The sequence below is a fragment of the Syngnathoides biaculeatus genome, chromosome 13 (genome assembly GCF_019802595.1).
Source record: "Syngnathoides biaculeatus isolate LvHL_M chromosome 13, ASM1980259v1, whole genome shotgun sequence".
Classification (NCBI taxonomy): Eukaryota; Metazoa; Chordata; class Actinopteri; order Syngnathiformes; family Syngnathidae; genus Syngnathoides; species Syngnathoides biaculeatus.
In genome coordinates this window covers 12,533,112-12,552,091 of record NC_084652.1, presented here as the reverse complement: position 1 = coordinate 12,552,091, position 18,980 = coordinate 12,533,112, and the positions used below count along the sequence as shown (strand labels likewise).

The 18,980-nt window shown below is 39.9% G+C and overlaps 1 protein-coding gene across 1 annotated transcript in view; it reads right to left on the bottom strand.

Moving 5' to 3' along the window:
- The window catches only part of clstn2a (calsyntenin 2a), a 138,583-nt gene extending 120,579 nt beyond the window's left edge, over positions 1-18,004 (bottom strand). Inside the window, exon 1 of the mRNA XM_061840138.1 lies at positions 17,798-18,004. Coding sequence (XP_061696122.1) covers positions 17,798-17,870 — 73 coding nt within the window. The 5' untranslated portion in view covers positions 17,871-18,004. The remainder of the gene's footprint in view (positions 1-17,797) is intronic.
- Positions 18,005-18,980: the final 976 nt, after the last annotated feature.

The following is an 18,980-nucleotide window of genomic DNA, read 5'->3' as shown; positions in this document are numbered from 1 at the left end:
TGTGATTTTCTTGAGGAAAAATTACCTCATCTTGTCAGAGACATTTTTTGGCTGTGAGAATATGATGCATATACACTTTGGTACAGTGGTAGCAAGACTTACGAGTTACTACTACTGCATTTTTTGTTGTCGTTATAAGTTATATAATAAAAGAATAAGAACTGTATTTTATATTATAAAATAAGCACATGTGAATGTAAACAAGTAGCTTTTGTGAAGAGTATTACTGTATGTACTGTGGTATTAGTATATTGGAAGTGTGCCTTTAAGGGGGGTGGAGTTTCATCAGACTGGACTGGACTGTGTTCTCGTGGTAGTTCTACTCGTCCTTTTTAATCACAATGATAAACACTGTATAACAAGGTTGGATAGAAAGGACTAGATGGTCATTGATTTTATGTTGGTTATGTCATAAAATTATAATTGGAAACATTAACTTGAAATATACACTCTAGTTGCAGCTGTACACAGTACATGCTTCATGCCATGAAAAGGATCATAAACTCCAGCGATACTACTTGTGCGGATCGTTTTCTGGGGTGGATCTTTGAGCCATTATAGAGTTAACTGCTGTGTGTACACTAGTAGCAATGTGAATAACAGATTACGTGATCAACATCTGATGTTGGTCTGAAACAGACTTCTGATTAGTTGTGTTTTGGAGTAACTTCAGCCAAAGAAGAGTACTGAACTGGGATGCGACCAGTAGACGTGCTGTTGATTCAGTCGCAACTAGTTTCCTGTCCAAAGATGAATAAATGTATCTAAGGGAGTTTGAACTACTGTACATCTACAAAGTCCTTTTCTATGGGTTTTTTTCACGTGACGTCACCAGTTGTCCTGCTTCGAACGGCCGGACTTGTGTACCGGATCGCGAGGCTTTGAAGAGCTAGCGACTAGCAACTCTGGAAAAAGCTTCAGCGAATTGGTGAGAGTTGTCGAAAAAAAGTCAGAAGAAAAGTCAGAAGAAGGCTCTCTGATGGTTAGCAAGTCCTCTCTTGTATACTTAAGTCCCGAGACACCCATGAAACACAAAAACACAAGCAGTAATGGAGAGCATTCCAAACGCTACAACACTAGTGCGCATAAGGTAGGGAGATTAAATGACGGCGTGCAGTGGTATATGCGTAATTCAGAAAAAAAAAAGTGACGTCAGTGAAAACAACCCATTGCACAACTCCCTCGGCAGCCTTATTCGGCTCAATACAATACAGTACTTCACAAAGAAAAAAAGAGCAAAACAGAACAGAACTTGTCTGGGATCTCGTGTGATCCTGTCTTTGGAAGCATAAGACCATTTCAGACAGTGTTATCTTTGTTTGTGGGTCAAAGAAGAAATCCAATGTATCAACAGTGATCCTTGCAGGTACGTGTACCTCCATTTATACAACGGATCGTTTCTTTGTAAACGCCATGGCCAGGGGAGGCATTGGCCTAGATAGGGAAGGTGTGTACAAGCAAAGATGCATAGCTCAGTGAAAGTAAAAATGGAGCACTGGTTTCTGAAGGGAAATGATTTAAATTTTAATGAAGATAGAAACTCTACTCTAATGAATGGTGTTGTGAAATATATTCAAGCAGCAAATCCAAAACTTCACAGACTGGAGAAATCTGAAGAGGATCAGAGATTCACGGAGCCTATACTGGCATAGTTTGGGAGGGACTGTCACCATGTCAAAGACCAAATTCAGCCACCCCCCACACTTCCCCTGAAAACCGAGACTCCGTACCTAGAGGCAGAGTCTGGTAGAGACCTTTCAGTTCCCCAGACAACGTTGAAGTAAATAAGAAGTCATCCTCTGCATTCATTAATATTAATATTAATTTCCAAAGCACCACTGGTCATTTGTTACATTGGCCAACTCAAGTACAATTCATGCTTAGACCTTGATGCAATACATTTATCCCTTAGATATATGTGCTATCAAATAAATACATTGGAATTTGTGATTCTCTGTTTTATGTTTCGTTTGACAGTAAACTTCAATTGCAAGTGGCAATAAACAGCTTAAAGAATCTTTTTGAAGAATTGTTCACTGCTGCTAGTCGTGAAGCGAGTTTAGTTTGCTGCTACCATCCACACTTGGATGGATTTTACTTAAGTCAAAGCAAAAAAAAAAAAAAACAAACAAAAAGGGAATCAGATGGCCGACCTTGAATAACTCGTAATCCAGGTCAGGAAAGTCAAGGAAAGGGTTGATTTGAGTAACAGCATGGGTTTGGTTTGATTTTTAATTTAAAAGCTGCTGTAATTAGGACTTCATGAACCGTCTGTCGTTTATAGGAGTTCAAATGTGTTTTTCAAGGTTTAGCAAAGCTTAAGCAGAACAAATAGTCAATTCACTTTAAGGCAAAAAAAAAAAGCAAGCCATAAGTTCATCCAATGTTATGATGTCTCTGTTCAAAGGCATTTCAACTATCACTGGTAAACATTCAGTCTTGTCGGAGTAAGAAAAGAACAGATGGAATTAACATTAACACAGACTGCGGGACATCAATGGTGAGTTACAGTTCTAGTATTGTGCATGCTCACTCACTGATATGGACTTAGTGTGGAGATGAAAGAAATTGAGTGCTGATTGATGTAGGGGGTTTTTTTTGTTTGTTTGTTTTCGAAGGACAAAATACAACAACAAAACATTATTTTTAAAGCTTCACTAGCCAAAGTAGGACATCAAGCATCCATTTAGCCGGAACAATTTAATTTAACCCAACAACAGAAAAGTAGAAATCTGAATCTTACTACAGACTAAGTATTTATTAACGCTTCTACTCACTCCCACACTGTCAAGAATATAGATCATATAACATCACTCGAACAGTTCTCCCAAAAACGTAGCCTGCATCTAGCTATGTCATTACCAGTTGCAGTTTACTGTAAAACTGACAAGTTTAAAAGATAAAATAATGTGCATTTAAACACCAAAATGTTCAACAAAACCTATTAATATCATTAAACAAAAGTCTTTTGACTCAATGTTAACATAATGCAAACACCCATAGCTGGGTTAATGAAAATTAGTATAGATGGTATAGTAATTAAGATACAGCTTGGTACTTCACTGAAGGAGTGCAACACTAATTTCTGAATTGCCTTTTGTTTTAAATTTAGTGTACCAACATTTATCCGCATTGTAGTTGTGACATCGTACTAAACCTTATTCCTAAACCCTAGCCTTTGGACTCATGACTGCTTCAGATCAAAAGTTTGTCCTCTTTGAAGTTATTCTTCCTCTGTCAAGATTGGGCCAAAAATATTAAATAAATATTTCCATCATAAAATAATGGATGAGATGACATCATTTTCACCTTTTTTGAAGATTCTTAATTTATTAATATACGAGCAAGAAGGGGAGAGGGAAGGGGGCTATTTTTAGTTCTTTCGAGAATTCCATCGTGTTTCCAGCAGTCTTTATCAAAACGGCTTGCACTCCCAACTAATCTAAAAAAAAATAATAATAATAATAAAAAAAATACAATAGAATTCAACAGACAGTAATCCACAATTCCACAATGCAAGCTTTTATCAGAGAAAGCAACAACAAGCCTCCCCTGCTCAGCAACACTCGGACAAGCAGGGGCAACGATAGCATTACATCCTGTCAAAAGTCAGACCTTCAAAATGTCAGCATAATAGTTTCACCAAACTACTTGACCCTATAGTGGCTTTCTTAGCATGCACACTTGAAACTATTCTCCGGTTGTTTACAGAGTGCAAATGTTAAATAAGCTCTCGTGCAGGCTGGGAAACTGTGGTGAAAATTATTACACAGAGCGCTTTTAGTTTGAAGGTTGTGTTATGCAGTTGTTGCCTGAGTGTTGCAGACCGGACCAGGAGGGTTATTGCCTTAAGTTCTTTATAAAAGCTTGCATTTCTGGACTACACCTTAGTGTCTGTTAAACTGTTTATGCACTACTTACTCAAAGTTTCATCTTAGAGTGCATCAATTCCAGGAAACGAATAAAGATACATCATTTGTTGTAAATAATTTTATGCCTGGATAATCTACTTAGAGGAAAGTCACATGAGTGAAACTGGAAAACAGGTAAGCAAACTGTGTGCACGCTACGATAAATCAATGCATTACAGGCTGATGACGAGTCTAAACACTTTTTTCCCCCCATCCTCAGACATCCATCCATCCATCCATCCATCCGTTTTCTTCACCGCTTATCCTCACGAGGGTCCCAGGGAGTGCCGGAGCCTATCCCAGGTGTCAACGGGCAGGTACACCCTGGACTGGTTGCAAGCCAATCGCAGGGCACATAGAGACAAACAGCCACACTCACAATCACACCTAGGGGCAATTTAGAGTGTCCAATTAATGTTGCATGGTTTTGGAATGTGGGAGGAAACCAGAGTGCCTGGAGGAAACCCACACAGACACGGGGAGAACATGCAAACTCCACACAGGCGGGTCCTCGATTTAACCAGGGATCTCAGAACTGTGAGGTCAACGCTTTACCAGCTGAGCCACCATGCTGCCCCCATCCTCAGACAATATGATGGAATTATGTGAACATGAACAAAACCTAAACATCATATATGGTCATTTGTGGTAGCGCTTGAAGACACCTTGCATAAGATAAAAGACATAGTAAGACGTTTAATGTTTGATGTCTTGCCATCAGGCTCTGCCAGGTACCTGAACCGGAAGGAAGCATTTCGACCTGTTTTGCTGAATGTGAAAGTGGGTTCCCCAAAACCCCATTTCCCATGGCACACTTAATGTTCTCTCACACCACAAGAATGTTTGTGATTCAGTTGACAAACAGAAGATGATCATTTGGTCTGAACCTACATTATGTTTCATGCCAAAAAATGCTGTTGACATGGAGAACAAAACTGACTAAGCAACATTTTGTTGTTTTCAAATAAAATGGTCTCGTGAAAACAGGCCCTTACTCTACTGAGCCATAATTGTTATTCTTGGCACTAGCAGCTGAAGAAAATATTTAGAATTTGAAGATGTGATCATCAGATCAATAGAAATGTGTAAAAGATGTCTGTATTTTAAAAATGAACAGTTGTGGTGACTTGTGGACAGTGCCGGATGCATTACCTTGAGAACCAAGTGTAGCCTTATACAATTTTCATGGACTGACAGCAGTAAGAGAATGACACTGGTTTTTGCTCCAATCTTGGCAGACACACCGCAGTGGGGAATCATTAATCATTTAGAACTCTCAAGCACCACACTGTGCATATGAGCAGCACACACAACACTAAATTGTATCCACGTTGGTTGATTCACGAGTGTAAAAATAAACATCAATTGTTACATACACACAAAAATACATGCGTACACACAGTGCAGGTCAGGTGACGTCAGTGACCGAGGTCAAAATGACACCTAAGCGAAAAAAATCACTGAAGGAGAGAGTGAAGAGGCAAGAGCCAAACAGATGGTGATACAAACTGACATCTGCCATTGAAGGGATCTTTAATGAGACGCCAACACAAAATGAAATATAACGCACAGGTCTGGGGTCTAAAAATAAATCCAAACAAGAAACTGAGGACGACAAAAAACACATATGTGGGGTCCGAGTAGCATTTCCCAAATACCAGACATGAGGATTGCTGGCAGGGACACGAGCCCAGAAATAGTGTCAGCCTCCATCTCGGGTGTGCCCAGACCTGGCTACTGAGACATTACCTGCCTACCAGCACATAATCATGATGAATCACTTTCGAACACAGGCTGCTCACATAGCCAGGCATTGAGTGGCAATGGCAAAATTCAACACACCACATCACTTAGCGCACAAATGTTTGTTTCATTCTTTTCTTATCTCAGTCTACACTGTCGTGTCCTCGACCCATATACGACGATGGTTCTTCTCTCCGTGTGGTTTCTCCTAACCCTTGTACATGTAAGAGGGAAGGTACTAAAGGAAGTCAAGCTGGAGGGTGCATTATAAACCAATTTAGTCCACCAAGCCATTTTAATCTGTTTCAGGGAGCAGTTGTGGCGTTGTGTGCGTGAAAACCCCCATCACACTTCAGTGAAGCGTAATTCCAAAGCAGGATTAATGTGTGACTGTGGTGTTGCCAGTGCGCTTTCCCTCATGTTGCAGCATCGAAAAAAGGGATTAAGGTAGCTGCAGGGAAAGTTGACTGATAGCAATGGTGCCTTGAGATGGGAGTAGAATACGTTTTGCGATCACGCTCGTAACTCAAAACGTGTAGCTCAAATCATTGCTGCCAATTGAACTGCATGGAAATTCTATTAATCCGTTCCAGTTTCCCAAAAAACAATATTTGATTCTTATTTTTTTAATTTATGATGATTTCTGTATTTGTGAGTTTTTATGCATTTATTGATTGGCTACATTTTGTTTCACATCACCATTCTTGACGTCATGACTCAGAAGAAGTCGGGATTCACCACACAAATGTGTTTTGGTCTTAAATATTGAACACGGTCATTATTTAGGATTGTTGGCCCTGACCTGTATCAAAGCTTAAAATTGGGACATATCCACTCAACACACAGCAGCACTAAGGACAAACTTTAGAGGAATCTTAATGGACACGGAAGCTCTTTTCGAAAAGGAGAACACCACACAACCAAGTGAAGTTATCGGGGCAATATTACACTTGTTTCGAGCCCTCAGCCGGTGTGGCTGATTTTCTGCGCCGTGGTGGCATATAAGGAGGAGGTGGAGCCGAGCCATGCTGCTTTTAGGGGGATGTTCAAAGCCGCCGCAGTACTTGTTGAACACCGTCGAGCCGGGTCGCATTACTGCCTACCTGTTATTTGGAACCCACGAAGCTCTCATCCTCTGCACCCGTGCAATCCATTTTTCACAACGAACCGGGTCTCTTGCAATCAAGCAATGTCCAGCAATGCAATGAGCCGGCATTTGGGCTAACACGAAGGAACAACGAGCTACCTTCCCTGAGGTAAAACTAATGGAAACAAACGAGACCACAAGGGGGCGCCTTTGTCCTGTACGTCACTTACTGGTTCTTCTCGAGAGGATTTTCATGGCGGGAGTTACAAAAAGCTGTATACAACAAAATCATGTTTTGTGGTGAAAAAACATGGCAACATATTGGCTGTGGGTTTTTCAAGAATAAAACAAAAATCATCCATTTCATTACACTTGACATTTAAAGGGCTACTGAGTGGACGGCGGCGACTCTGAAGAACCCAGCCGAGAATCCCTCACTCAGCCGCGCGCGTGCACTAACGCGCCCCGACTCGACTGTGTTGTTCATCGCGTACTGCGGCGTCTATGAACAACCCCCTAAAGCAGCACCGCTCGGCTCTGTCATCAGCCACACCGGCCGGCTGCGATGAGCCGCGATGGCTCATCTCCGCCGCAGAAGTGGATCGGACGGGGATGCGGTTTAGCTGTGATCCCATATCATATGGATATGGCTCGAAACAATAGTGTAATATTGCCCCGAGGGCTCCAAACAATAGTGTAATATTACCCCGGTAACTTAACTCGTTTGTGTGGTGTTCTGCTTTTTGAAAAGAGCTTCCGTGTCAGAAGGGGCGTGTTAGTCTCCCATAGTTAGGGTGCACCGCGTGTTTTTATTGGCGAATGTCCGGGTGACGTCACGGACGGAGGATGCGGCCAATGTGGCGACCACTTGGATATCGTAGAATGACACTTCTTTAACTTTGCACATGGATGATGTGCTCTCCGCTCACATTTATTTTTTCCTATAGACATTGAAGTGAATAATGTTATGTATTTTTCATTACGATATCTATTTTAGAACGTTTATAGGGATGACACTTTGGCTTTAAGTTGGGTCATGCGAAACTCAATGCACTTTTCATCATTAGTTTTATGAGTCAGATTTACAGCTAACTTCAGCTGGGAGTGACAATAACTGCCAAAAGTAGGTCCATTTGTCTTTTATTTGGGGCTTTTCATTTTATTGAAGTTATGTTAAATGATAGTTTGCAATCTCTTCACAGTAAAAGCGTGAGAAAAGGTGCAAAGGAATATTTTTACCATTAAGTTTGAATGTGTTTAAAGCAGGGAATATGTAGATTTTATGGGGAAAAAAAGAAAAAGAAAAATGGGGACAGACTTTGCTCTAATCAACAGAACGGCTGTAAATTTGAGATGGTGAATCTGTGTCACCAATTACCATCATTTCCCCTCCACTTTGCACGTTGAGGCTACTATCTCAATACAGAAATGATGCTTCAGTCAAGCTGTTTAATATTTTATTGCGCTTCACTCTGGTTGCGACCATGTGAGCAGTGCGACTAGATCAGTGGTCCAAGTGTAACGAGACGGGAAGTGACCAAGGTCAATGAAGGTTAACAAAATAAGTAAGATGGCCATCCTCGCCACTGATCTTTTGCGGCGGAGCCATCTTGGCACACTTCACCCACAGCTGATCCCCATTACTGGGAAAGACAGCGGCTTTATTACAGCGGCTGAGGAGCTGCTTAGTGGATGTGTGTGGGCGGGTGAGTGTAATTGTGCAGGAGGGAACTAGGGAGGAAGTCGGCGCAGGGGCCAAAGGCGAGCATCAGCCAATTGTGGTGGGAAGGTTTTCCACATGTGAACCAATAGATTCATAAACACAGACAAAGAACTATAATGCAGCCCTGCAGCTACAATATTGCTAAGTGGATCACTTAACTGCCTGATTAACCTTTAGTAGTGCAATTGCTTTCATTTCATTCATTCATTTTTTTCAGAGGTAGTGCGATTGGATATTTTGCACTAATATTGTACATCTCTATATATCACATGTCATTGGTGGTTTGGAAAAATATTTTTAAAACACCCCAAAGAAACGTGGCAAAATAACCCCAGCTGATGAGTTGATTTTAGAATTTCTAAAAAAAAAAAAATAATAATTCATTCAATAAAAAACAAAGCTAAAGCTTGGAATCATATGGAAGGGCAAAAGTCATACCTTCAGTCTCTTACAAAATGGCACATCAAAGAGTTCAGATATGGTTGATTTACAGTCTTACCAAAAAAATAAACGCTTATGTTCTTGATAGTAAGTACTCAGCAAGAGTAGTCAACATCACAAATAAGCACAAATAAACTGATAAATAACCCAAACTGATACCAATTTATGATAACTATGAAGACTTGACTCTGCCACTGACTTCGTTTTGAACTAATTAATCAAAGTAAAAATTGAGGTTAGAAACTAACACATTTAGTTGTAACTAATTTCTTACTCTGGATTCAAGGAAAGACTGAAATTTTCTCCAAAACCTCTTGCTTTGTTGTGAAAATAAGGTTTAACAATTGCCGACTTCTTCATGATTTGTTTTGTCCGTCAGCAAGTGTGTTTGTAGATCATTTTTGTCAGGTAAAAAGCATACTATAACTTCGTTTCAATTTCATTCATATACTACTACAATATTTTTAATTGATTGCCACCAGTAAACATTCCTGAAAAAATAGAAGTACTGTTACATTGATGGCTTTGGGGAAAGCCGGGGTGTCAAACTCATTTTTGTCATAGACTATATCGTAACTATGGTTTTCCTCAGAGAGCTGTTATGTCTATGAAATGTTATGCTATAAATCTTATTAATGTCCTCAATATACACAACAAATTGATGGATAACTAGTTTGGAAATCAGAAGTCAAGGATAATATTGTTGTTCAGCTATGAAGAGCAATATCAAAAACGCATTTAACCTTTCATAAAAAATCTTTCACAGCTCCTACCACAAGTACACATTCACGTCTTACAAGGAAAACAATGTGATGTCAACAGCAACAACCTTTCATCCAATCTACTCATAATGGGAAATGTCACCAAATGTGCGCTTGTGAAGGATTTTCCTCTGACTAAAGGGATGTTTCTTTTCTGCATCTATTATTATGACCACTGTTGATTGACAAACAATAATGAGGAAGAAAAGCCATGGTGAGCACCACAAAAAGCTTTGCTGAACTAGCAAGAAGATTGATTGTATTTTTTGCTGACAAAGAACAGAGATGTATAATAGCCAAACTTGTGGACCGTGACCAATGTATACAGAAAATGTCATTACGCCAGAGTAAGTAAAAATTAAAAACAATCCGTGATGACAACGACTTGATGGGGAATTTGACCCGTGAGTTGCAAGTGGCAAAGTCTTTTAATCTTGTGGGGATGTCGTGCGAGATCATTATTACTGTATTAAACTTTTTTTTTTACAGTGACACTGCATTAATAAAGTGCAAGTAATGGAAAAGGAGGTGTAAAAGACTTAAAGGGCAATGCATCCAAAACACATTTTTAAAAATTAGGAAGAAAAAGGTGAAATATAAATTGTGCAACAAAAAGGAAGCAATGTACGCAGTATGTGAAAACATTTTAGTCAAGAACGAAAAGCGGTACACTTCATGTACAAACTTTGGTTTTACCTGCCGCTGTTTTCATCATTAAGGTGAGCATAAGTGTACTATTTTGAACTTGGTATTTTAATTGGATTGGAAAATTGGTGCAGTAGTTTAATTTTATTTTATTTTTAACCTTTGGCAGTTCGCAAAGTCCCCTTTTTGCTCAACACTACTTTGAAACAGTACTCCAAGCCTTCATCTAATAAGAACTGAATTACAGTACTAATTTATGTTGGATTCAGCCAGTCCTACTTCAAATGTTTCCAGTTAGTTCTAAATGGTGCTGCTAACCGCTGAACTGGAACACGTGAGAGGGAGCACATAACTGATTCTGGGTTCTCCCTACTGGCTGCATGTGAACTTCCGATTAAATTTTAAGAGTCTATCAATATTTGTTAAATCTTAATATTGTCTTCCCCCATCTGCTGCTCTATCTCTACACACTTGGCCGCTGCCTCTGGTCTTCATGACCAGCTGCTTCTGGAGGTATTAAGGTTTCAGTGGAGTTCCCGGGAGGATTGAGTCTATTTTTTTTAGTTTTTAACAGGTTTTGTTGTTGTTTTACTTATGATTGTCTTTGATTTTATAGATGATTTTTATTTGTGTACACCTCTTTGCTTCAGCGATGGTTGTTTGTAAAGCTCTCAATGAACAACACTGAGTTTAGTTGGGAATAGATAAAAAAAATATGTTGGAAAAAAATTAATGTGCAATTTTTAAAAAGTTCTAGTAAGAAAACATTTTGAATGCAAGTTTCTCTTAATTACATTTTGACTGCTTTTTAATCAATTTAAGAGAAAAACAATTCAGAAACACAAACTGAATTTCTACCTACTGGGCAAACAAAAATTGATCACAAAAAAAAAATCTATTCATTGCAGACGTCATGGTGGTAAAAATCAGTGACTGAGACAAAACATTGACATAGCCGGGTTACTGCGTGAAGATGGCGAGACGAAGATGACAGACAACATGAAGGCTGATGACAAAGGAAGTGCACAGCATCACAAAAGAAGGGCAAAAAGACAACAGGCGTGACCTGACCACCCCAAAAAATTTGCACATCTAGTGGAAGAGGAGAAAGAAGCCACTGACATGATGGAGGGTCACAACAGACCAAAGTGGGGAAAAAAAAAATCAGCAGCAATACAGTCACTCTTTTTGACTGATGACTCTGTAGAAATTAGAACCCTCTTTGTGGAGGACACGCTTTCATTTTCCTTGGCTGCTCTAATCTGTCTTTCTGCACTTCAAATGCAACTGCTGCAGGCACCTAGGTGTGTGTGCGTGCCTGTGTCTGTTTGGGGGGGCTAGAGTGAAATGGAAATAAAAAAAGCTTGTCACGATCACTTACTTACTTACTTACTGTAATGTCTTCCAAAATAATATTTTGTTGTACAAGTGATTTGTTTTTACATCATCAGTGACATTGCACTGTGAAGAGTCACCTCGCTTCTCTGAAACATTCACATAATCCTGCACTTGCAAAACATTTCCAGCATCAGTTCTCACAAAAGCAAATATGCTCTTGTTCATGATTTCTATGGAAGGGATGACAAGCAATGAGAACAAAATATAAGGCTATTTCAAAGCCTTTGACGGCAGCTTTGGACTGACTACACAAGCGGGATGACTCACTTTCGGGTTCAGGGTAACAAGAAAAGAAATTTCTGTGCTCCTGTATGGGTACTAAAGACAGATTTTAGTCACAGAATAAACAAAAGATGTCTTATGAACTAGGACTGGAATAAAAATTAAGAGTAAAGAATAGGGAAAGTCTTCCAAATTAGTGGACCCAACCAGCAGTATGAGGATAGTACACACAATTAGAGATATGGCGGTAGTTTGCCAGATCAGACTTATTAGTCTGACTGTTATGTAAAAGTTATCTTGCGCAGGTGTATTGGTGAGGGAAGTTAAACAGTCATTTTACTTGGTAATATTCAAGAAAGCAACCTCAGATGAAAGGTTGAGGTGACCCTGAACAAGGCATCCAACTGCTCCAAACTGTTATTAATGGGGTGCGCTAGAGAGAACGTTTCAGCTATTTTCCCCCAATTCAAATTCTTATGTCTATTATAAAGCGCCGGATAACGCTGAAGACTACTAAACTTCTCATTTTCTCAGAATATTGCGAGAACAAAAAGCTCCAAGGTTTGGGAGCCTTGGGGACATTGATAAACAGATTCACTTGAATGGGAAAATGAGAAACTTTTGATCATCCTCAAGATAGGAAGAATGGATAATATTCAATAAATAATACAGTATACAGTGAACGCCCGGAGTATCGCAGTTCATCTGTCGCTTCATTGCAAGAATGTTTCGCTACATGTTTTTTCAGTATAAATGCTGGGTAAGTTGCAGTATGAGAGCATTAAACTGGGGAATGTTAGTGATTATAATTTTGGTTGAACATTTTCATGTTTAAATACACTAGAATGATTCACCCTCTTTTGTTTAATAGGTCATTTTTACAGTCAGCGGACTAGGAGTGGGGGGGGGGGCTTGACGCAACCAAGCTACACCTCTAAGAATGAGAACATTTTCATTTTGTTTCCCCAAAGTAACATATATTTACAGTAAGAATGCTATTGGTTCATTTTAGTGTGCCTGAATTTGGTGTTAATCAGCCCTGTGGGACTCAAGTCATGCAGTCATGCGGACGCAGCTCATTTATAAGCAATTACACAAATGCAAACACAATATAAACAGTTTTTCCTCTCTCAACACCAAACATTGCATTATGCTTTTGTGTCCCTTCTTTTTTTTACTCCTCCAATTTACGCCTCAGACATATTCTAATTAGTCTTGTTGGGTAATTAACATCCTAATTAGGGGTGGATTTGCATACCCACTTTCATTTCCAACGACTTGACAGTCCTCTTCCCACTTGTGAATGCAGAAAAAGGTCCATTTCAACACAACTCACACACAATACACAAACGAATGGAATGTTCAGTGGGGCTGATATAAAGTACAGTGGTACCGCTACTTATGAAATTAGTTTGTTCCAGAAGAAGCACTTTTTACATGTAAATACCCTAATCCGTTCCAAAGCATTCAAAGTACATAATGTAAAGAATAATAAAAATGATGTTCATTTACCTTTAGCATTGGGCGACCATGCAAAGAGAAAAGTGAGTGACAGGCAAAAGGTATCGTGGGGGACAGAGGAGGAGGCAAACGTTTCACAGTTGAGAGAAAACATCCACACGAATCTATGCATGCACACAGCTTAATGCCACTAAAGTTTCTTGGGGCCCATGGTGAAAAATATGAATAAACTTGCAGAAAAGACAAACGCAAAACTCACTAAAAAGTTGTACTTTACCAATGTGGGCTAGCGTGTGCCAAAGCGCTCGCGTGTGATTCAGTGACACTCGCGTGTCAAAGGGAAACGAAAAGCATCATGGGTAAATATTGACGTCCCTCCTTGCCATTGGGATGCCAGGAAGATGCTACGGTGATAGCCAATGGAAGAGCAACTCTATTGCGCCACACAAACCAAGATACAGGATGTTTACATTCAGTGGAATTTGGAGGCTGCAAATCCAGCGCCTATTTTTGGCTGAATTTTCCTTTGAAACAAGAGTATTTTTCCAAAGAGGCATTTCATAACCTGAATGTTTCATTTCGTTTGTAAGTAGAGGTACCATTGTATTTCAATTATATGGCTGCATTTTGGGTTCATTGTGTCCTTCAAAGTAAAACCTACATAATCCCCCTGATCGAATTTCATGGTAACTATAGCTTTCCCCCTGTAAAAGGTGTAAAGTGGATAAAAGGAGTGTGAAAATACACCCAAAAGTTACAACTTCGTGGGTCAGAGCGCGGTCAAGGAACACATCGCCATAGCTTCCGATTTTTACATATCTTGCAAAAGGTCACCCCCCCTAGAACCTGAAATGGAACTTAAAAGTGATGTATGGGTGCTGTGGCGGTTTTATTATAGAGCAGTTAACTTCTTTTGACCATGGAACAGATTAATTAAATCAACTTGACCAAGCTTGTAACTCAATTTAATTCTATATCAAATATATTTTCACCATCAAAATACATTTGAATCCATTTAGTTTCTGGTTCATGTATATTGTATTACAAAAAACGTCTTAAATGACATTGTAAAGGAATAAACTAGTTTCATGAAAAATAATTTTTGCACGTACTGCAGTATTAGTATGACGATGTGTCTTTAGAGGTGTGGCCTGATAAGTGACATCCGTTTTATGTGTTTTTGACTGACTCGTTCGATAAAAGCACTTCAGTGACTGTGCCATTCCTTGCCCACATGCAAGGTCATCGCCTTTTTTACTTCACCTGAGTGGCAATGGATCTGAAGCTTGCTCATAACTCAAGTTTTGCTGACCAAGTAACTAAAAATAGTCCAAAGTTGTGGCTCTTGAAATTCAAGGTACCACTATATTTCTTCTCGGGGCAAAAATATTATCCATTTCAACAGATCTGCCAAACGTGTCTAGGAAGACATTGTTGAACAGATTTAACAACACAGGTTCCATTGCACCATTTGTAAGGGAGCTGAAAAATTCAAATGACAAATAATGGGAGAAAATGTAAAAATGGAAACAATTTGGGGGTGGAAATAGAGCGACACAGGGACAGACACAGCATGTGGGAAGCCAAAGCCAGGCAGAAAGGAGAGCGCCTTGTCATTTATATGTCTCACTTAAGCCCATGAAAGTTTGAAATTGATCCCATGGCGGTGGAAGAAAAAGGGACCGAGAGAGGCAGGTCTGGAAATCAGAAGGAAGGCTGTTAAAATTTGGGGAAGGCGGCGGGGGATGTGGGTGAGGATGACGAAACACTTTCTTTCTCTATGACAATTTTGCCCTCTGAATGGCATCAGCTCAGCGGAGCAGATCAGTATAGAGTGATGCCGAATCAAAGGAGGAGGGGAAGACAGACAGAGGGGAAGAAAGACAACGTGAGAAAGATGAGGGAAGACACTCTGGAGTGAATGACCGTAAAGATGGAAAAATGAAGCATCAAGGTAGGGCAGAGCAAACTCCCAGTAGACCACGTCCAACCAGCACAGAAGAGAGGCACCTGAGGTATGCTTCTACCCTCCATGTCACCAGCAGGATTTATGTTCCAGCAGGGATAAAGGAGCTAGACGGCTGTGTTGAAAAGACTGCCATAAATCTGATCTAGTTTCAATTGCTTTCCCTCCCTTTATTCTTCTTATCTTCACAGCGTACAGCAAATCCTCTCTTTTCCTCCTTTTTTGCATTCGTTGGCACTGTTCTCCTGCCTGCAAGTCTTTGTCTCATGTAAACATTATTCTGCTGAGCTTGTAGAGCTGTCGAAGGCCGCGACTACTCTTATATAGAATGCACACAGACCAATGTGGACCTGACGTCTCCTTCTTCAAAGAGAAAATTCTTTGATTATGCAATAACACTGCTCTGGAAAACTATTTGCTCATTGACTTTCAAAGAGTGAAAGACAATTTCACTCCAGGCTGAAAACAGTGGTATATGGCCTTCACACTAGGTTGTGTATTTTTCGAAGACATCTGTGTCCCTGCACATGATAACCACCACAGAGTTTACATTTGACAATTGGATGGGTGGTCTCTGCAGAAAAATGTGGGCTAAACCCAGCTTGTTATGCCTCTGGCTATCAGCCATATTGAGGTCTTTTATAAACAAAGAAAATAATTATGGTGTTTGGCTTAGCACAAACAAGACAGCCAGTCAGCCCCGCAATCTTTCTCCAGAGACCCAATTAACACAATGTCCCTGCCGTTCATAGGCACAGCGGTAAAGTGCTGCGTGTGTGTAGGGAAGGGAAGCGCAAGATTTTGACAGTAGCTTTCAAGAGAGGATGTGATTGAATATAATGCCCTGACCATGACTACACTCCATGCAGGACAAACAGTCTCATTGTCTTTATTTATATACATCACTTGTACTCCACCCAATTGGGGAAGCTCAAATTCACAGTCAAGTTTGTATTTACAATGTTAAATGTGGTGGGGAGTAAGAAAAACTAAAAGAAAAAGACCAGAACATTTAAGACTTAGCCCCACTGCACACTGACCAATGCGGCTGAACGGAACTGAACAAGCGCGTCCAGATTTCAGCGAGAAATTTTGACCCTCACACACATACAAACTTGCTGCAATGGAAAAACTGTCAGCCACATATATGGATTTTTTTTTTTTAATTGAACCACAAACAACACGGGGCAATCGTCAAGGAAAATGCGGTGCTCCCCAATTCACTTTTATACCACAAGAACATAAGAAGACACACTCAACTAATTACGTCAACACACGAATAATTGAGTGCGTGCGTGTGTGTGTGTGTGTATGTGTGTGTGTGCGAGAGAGAGAGAGACAGACAGACAGACAGTAGAGACAAACATTTAAAATAAAACCTCAAGCGTCACTTAAAATAGCTTTTTTTTGTTTCATTTACAGTTAATATAGTAGATAACAGCTAGCAAGTACTGTACAGTTGAACAAAAACATTGATTTGCAACAGTTATGGCAGTCAGCGTAATGGTATGATTTAATTAGCATTCAAATAATTTTTTTTCAATCTAATTGTAAAAGATGTATTCAGCTAGATTTTAAAATGTTTCTTTAGGAACGTGGGAAAGAGTCCCTGACCGGGCACAGTGCAGTTGTATTTCACTTTTTACTACCATATATTTGCATTTAATTGTTTATTTTATCTTTTATTTCTGTAGTTTTATTCAACTTTTAGTTGTAGTAAATTGTAATTAAACCATTATTTAAGTACAGCTTTTCGATTAGTATTTCCCTATGTTCAAGACGATGAAGCATTATGGAAGATGGATGCATGGGGAATTACAAATTGTGCATAATGTTATAGCTGTTTACATCCATGCATGCATTTTCTATACCGGTTAAGGGTGAACAACCATTCAGTCTCACATTCACACCAACACTGATTGGCAAATGAAGCCATCGTGCCTGCGAACAAGTGACATCAATGGCTTACAATAATATTAAATATACTTTGTTAGAATACAATCGGGGTTGTTTTTAGTAAAACTTCGCCCGACTACGTTACTGCATTGATCACAGTGGTGGTGCGACAAGTATTTTTAGGTGGTACAGTAGCCCACTTGGCTTTTTCGGTTTTTTGGTTTTTTTTTAAATAGATTAATGTTGGAAAACCACAGCACGAGAGTTTGGTGTCTTTGCCAAGGACTGGCCACTTTCCGGCCAAGGACCTCCGTTTGCGGCAAACATTAACTGATCACCTGTCCCGTTAATTGTGACGTTCACTCCATTAAAGCAGCACAATAACTCTCCAGGGAGGAAAAACGTACACGGGATAAACAACTGAATATTCAAACAGAAGTAAGACAGTAATGACAAGTTAAGTGGCTAAAGTTGTTGCTCCCTGTAAACTTTCAAAAGCATTTTTTAAAGTCGAATTTACCATATTATGAAGCGTTTTCCTACCTTTTCCACCGAGAGAACAACAGATGCCACAGACGAGCCAAAATAGCAGAAGTGAGACAGCAACTTGCGCCATGATCGTCGGATGGTGCGGCTGATGCCTCCGCGTCTTCCACTGCCAACCACAGCGGTGTGTTGAGTTCTGCAGCCAGCCTCACTCTCTCATCGTGGGCGTGTCAAGGGGCGTTCGCCGGCAGCACGGAGAGAGGGAACGACCAATAGTCTTCCTCCAATGTTCTTTCCTTTTATTCCTTTTCAAAATAAAACTTAAACCAAATGTCCTTTTCAGCCAAACCTTACACCCACACACACAAAAAACATTCCAAATAGTCACTCTTGAGTCATATAGTATATATGCACTGAGACGGAATTTAGTAACACCATGATGTTCTCATTTTCTTTGCTTTGTTGATGTTTTCTGTTGGTTTACCTCAAATGACATCTCAAGATTAACAAAAAAAAAAAAGAGGTTTGGATCAATCTGACTAGGGAATGTAGTTGTGTTTAGTATTTACAAAAAGGGGAGGGAAATAAAAAAAATGAAGAACATGACTAAAATAAGTGTATGGTGACAATTCATTCATCCATCCATTTTCTTCACCGCTTATCCTCACGAGGGTCGCGGGGCGTACTGGAGGCTATCCCAGCTGTCAACGGGCAGGAGGCGGGGTACACCCTGAATTGGTTGCCAGCCAATCGCAGGGCACATTGAGACAAACAGCCGCACTCACAATCACAACGAGGGGCAATTTAGAGTATTCAATTAATGTTGCATGATTTTTTTGGAATCTGGGAGGAAACCGGAGTGCCAGGAGGCATGCAAACTCCACACAGGTGGTTCTGGGATTGAACCAGGGACCACAGAACTGTGAGACCAACGCTTTACCAGCTTTTCCTCCATGCCGCCTGGTGACAATTTATCTTGCAAAGAAAAAAGAAAGGAATTTTGTAAGACAACCTTCACATACCATTACGAATGAAGAATAACACGAGTGTTAAACCATTTTTGTTCCTCTTTCTTTGTCAGCAAGGTAGAGTGACATCCAGAGCAATTAAATGCTCTTCCACTACATCACACAAAGTACAAATAACTTGAGGTTCATTCGAATGAATGAATGAATGAATGAATGAATGAATGATGAATGAATGAATGAATGAATGAATGAATGAATAGGATTCGACAGAG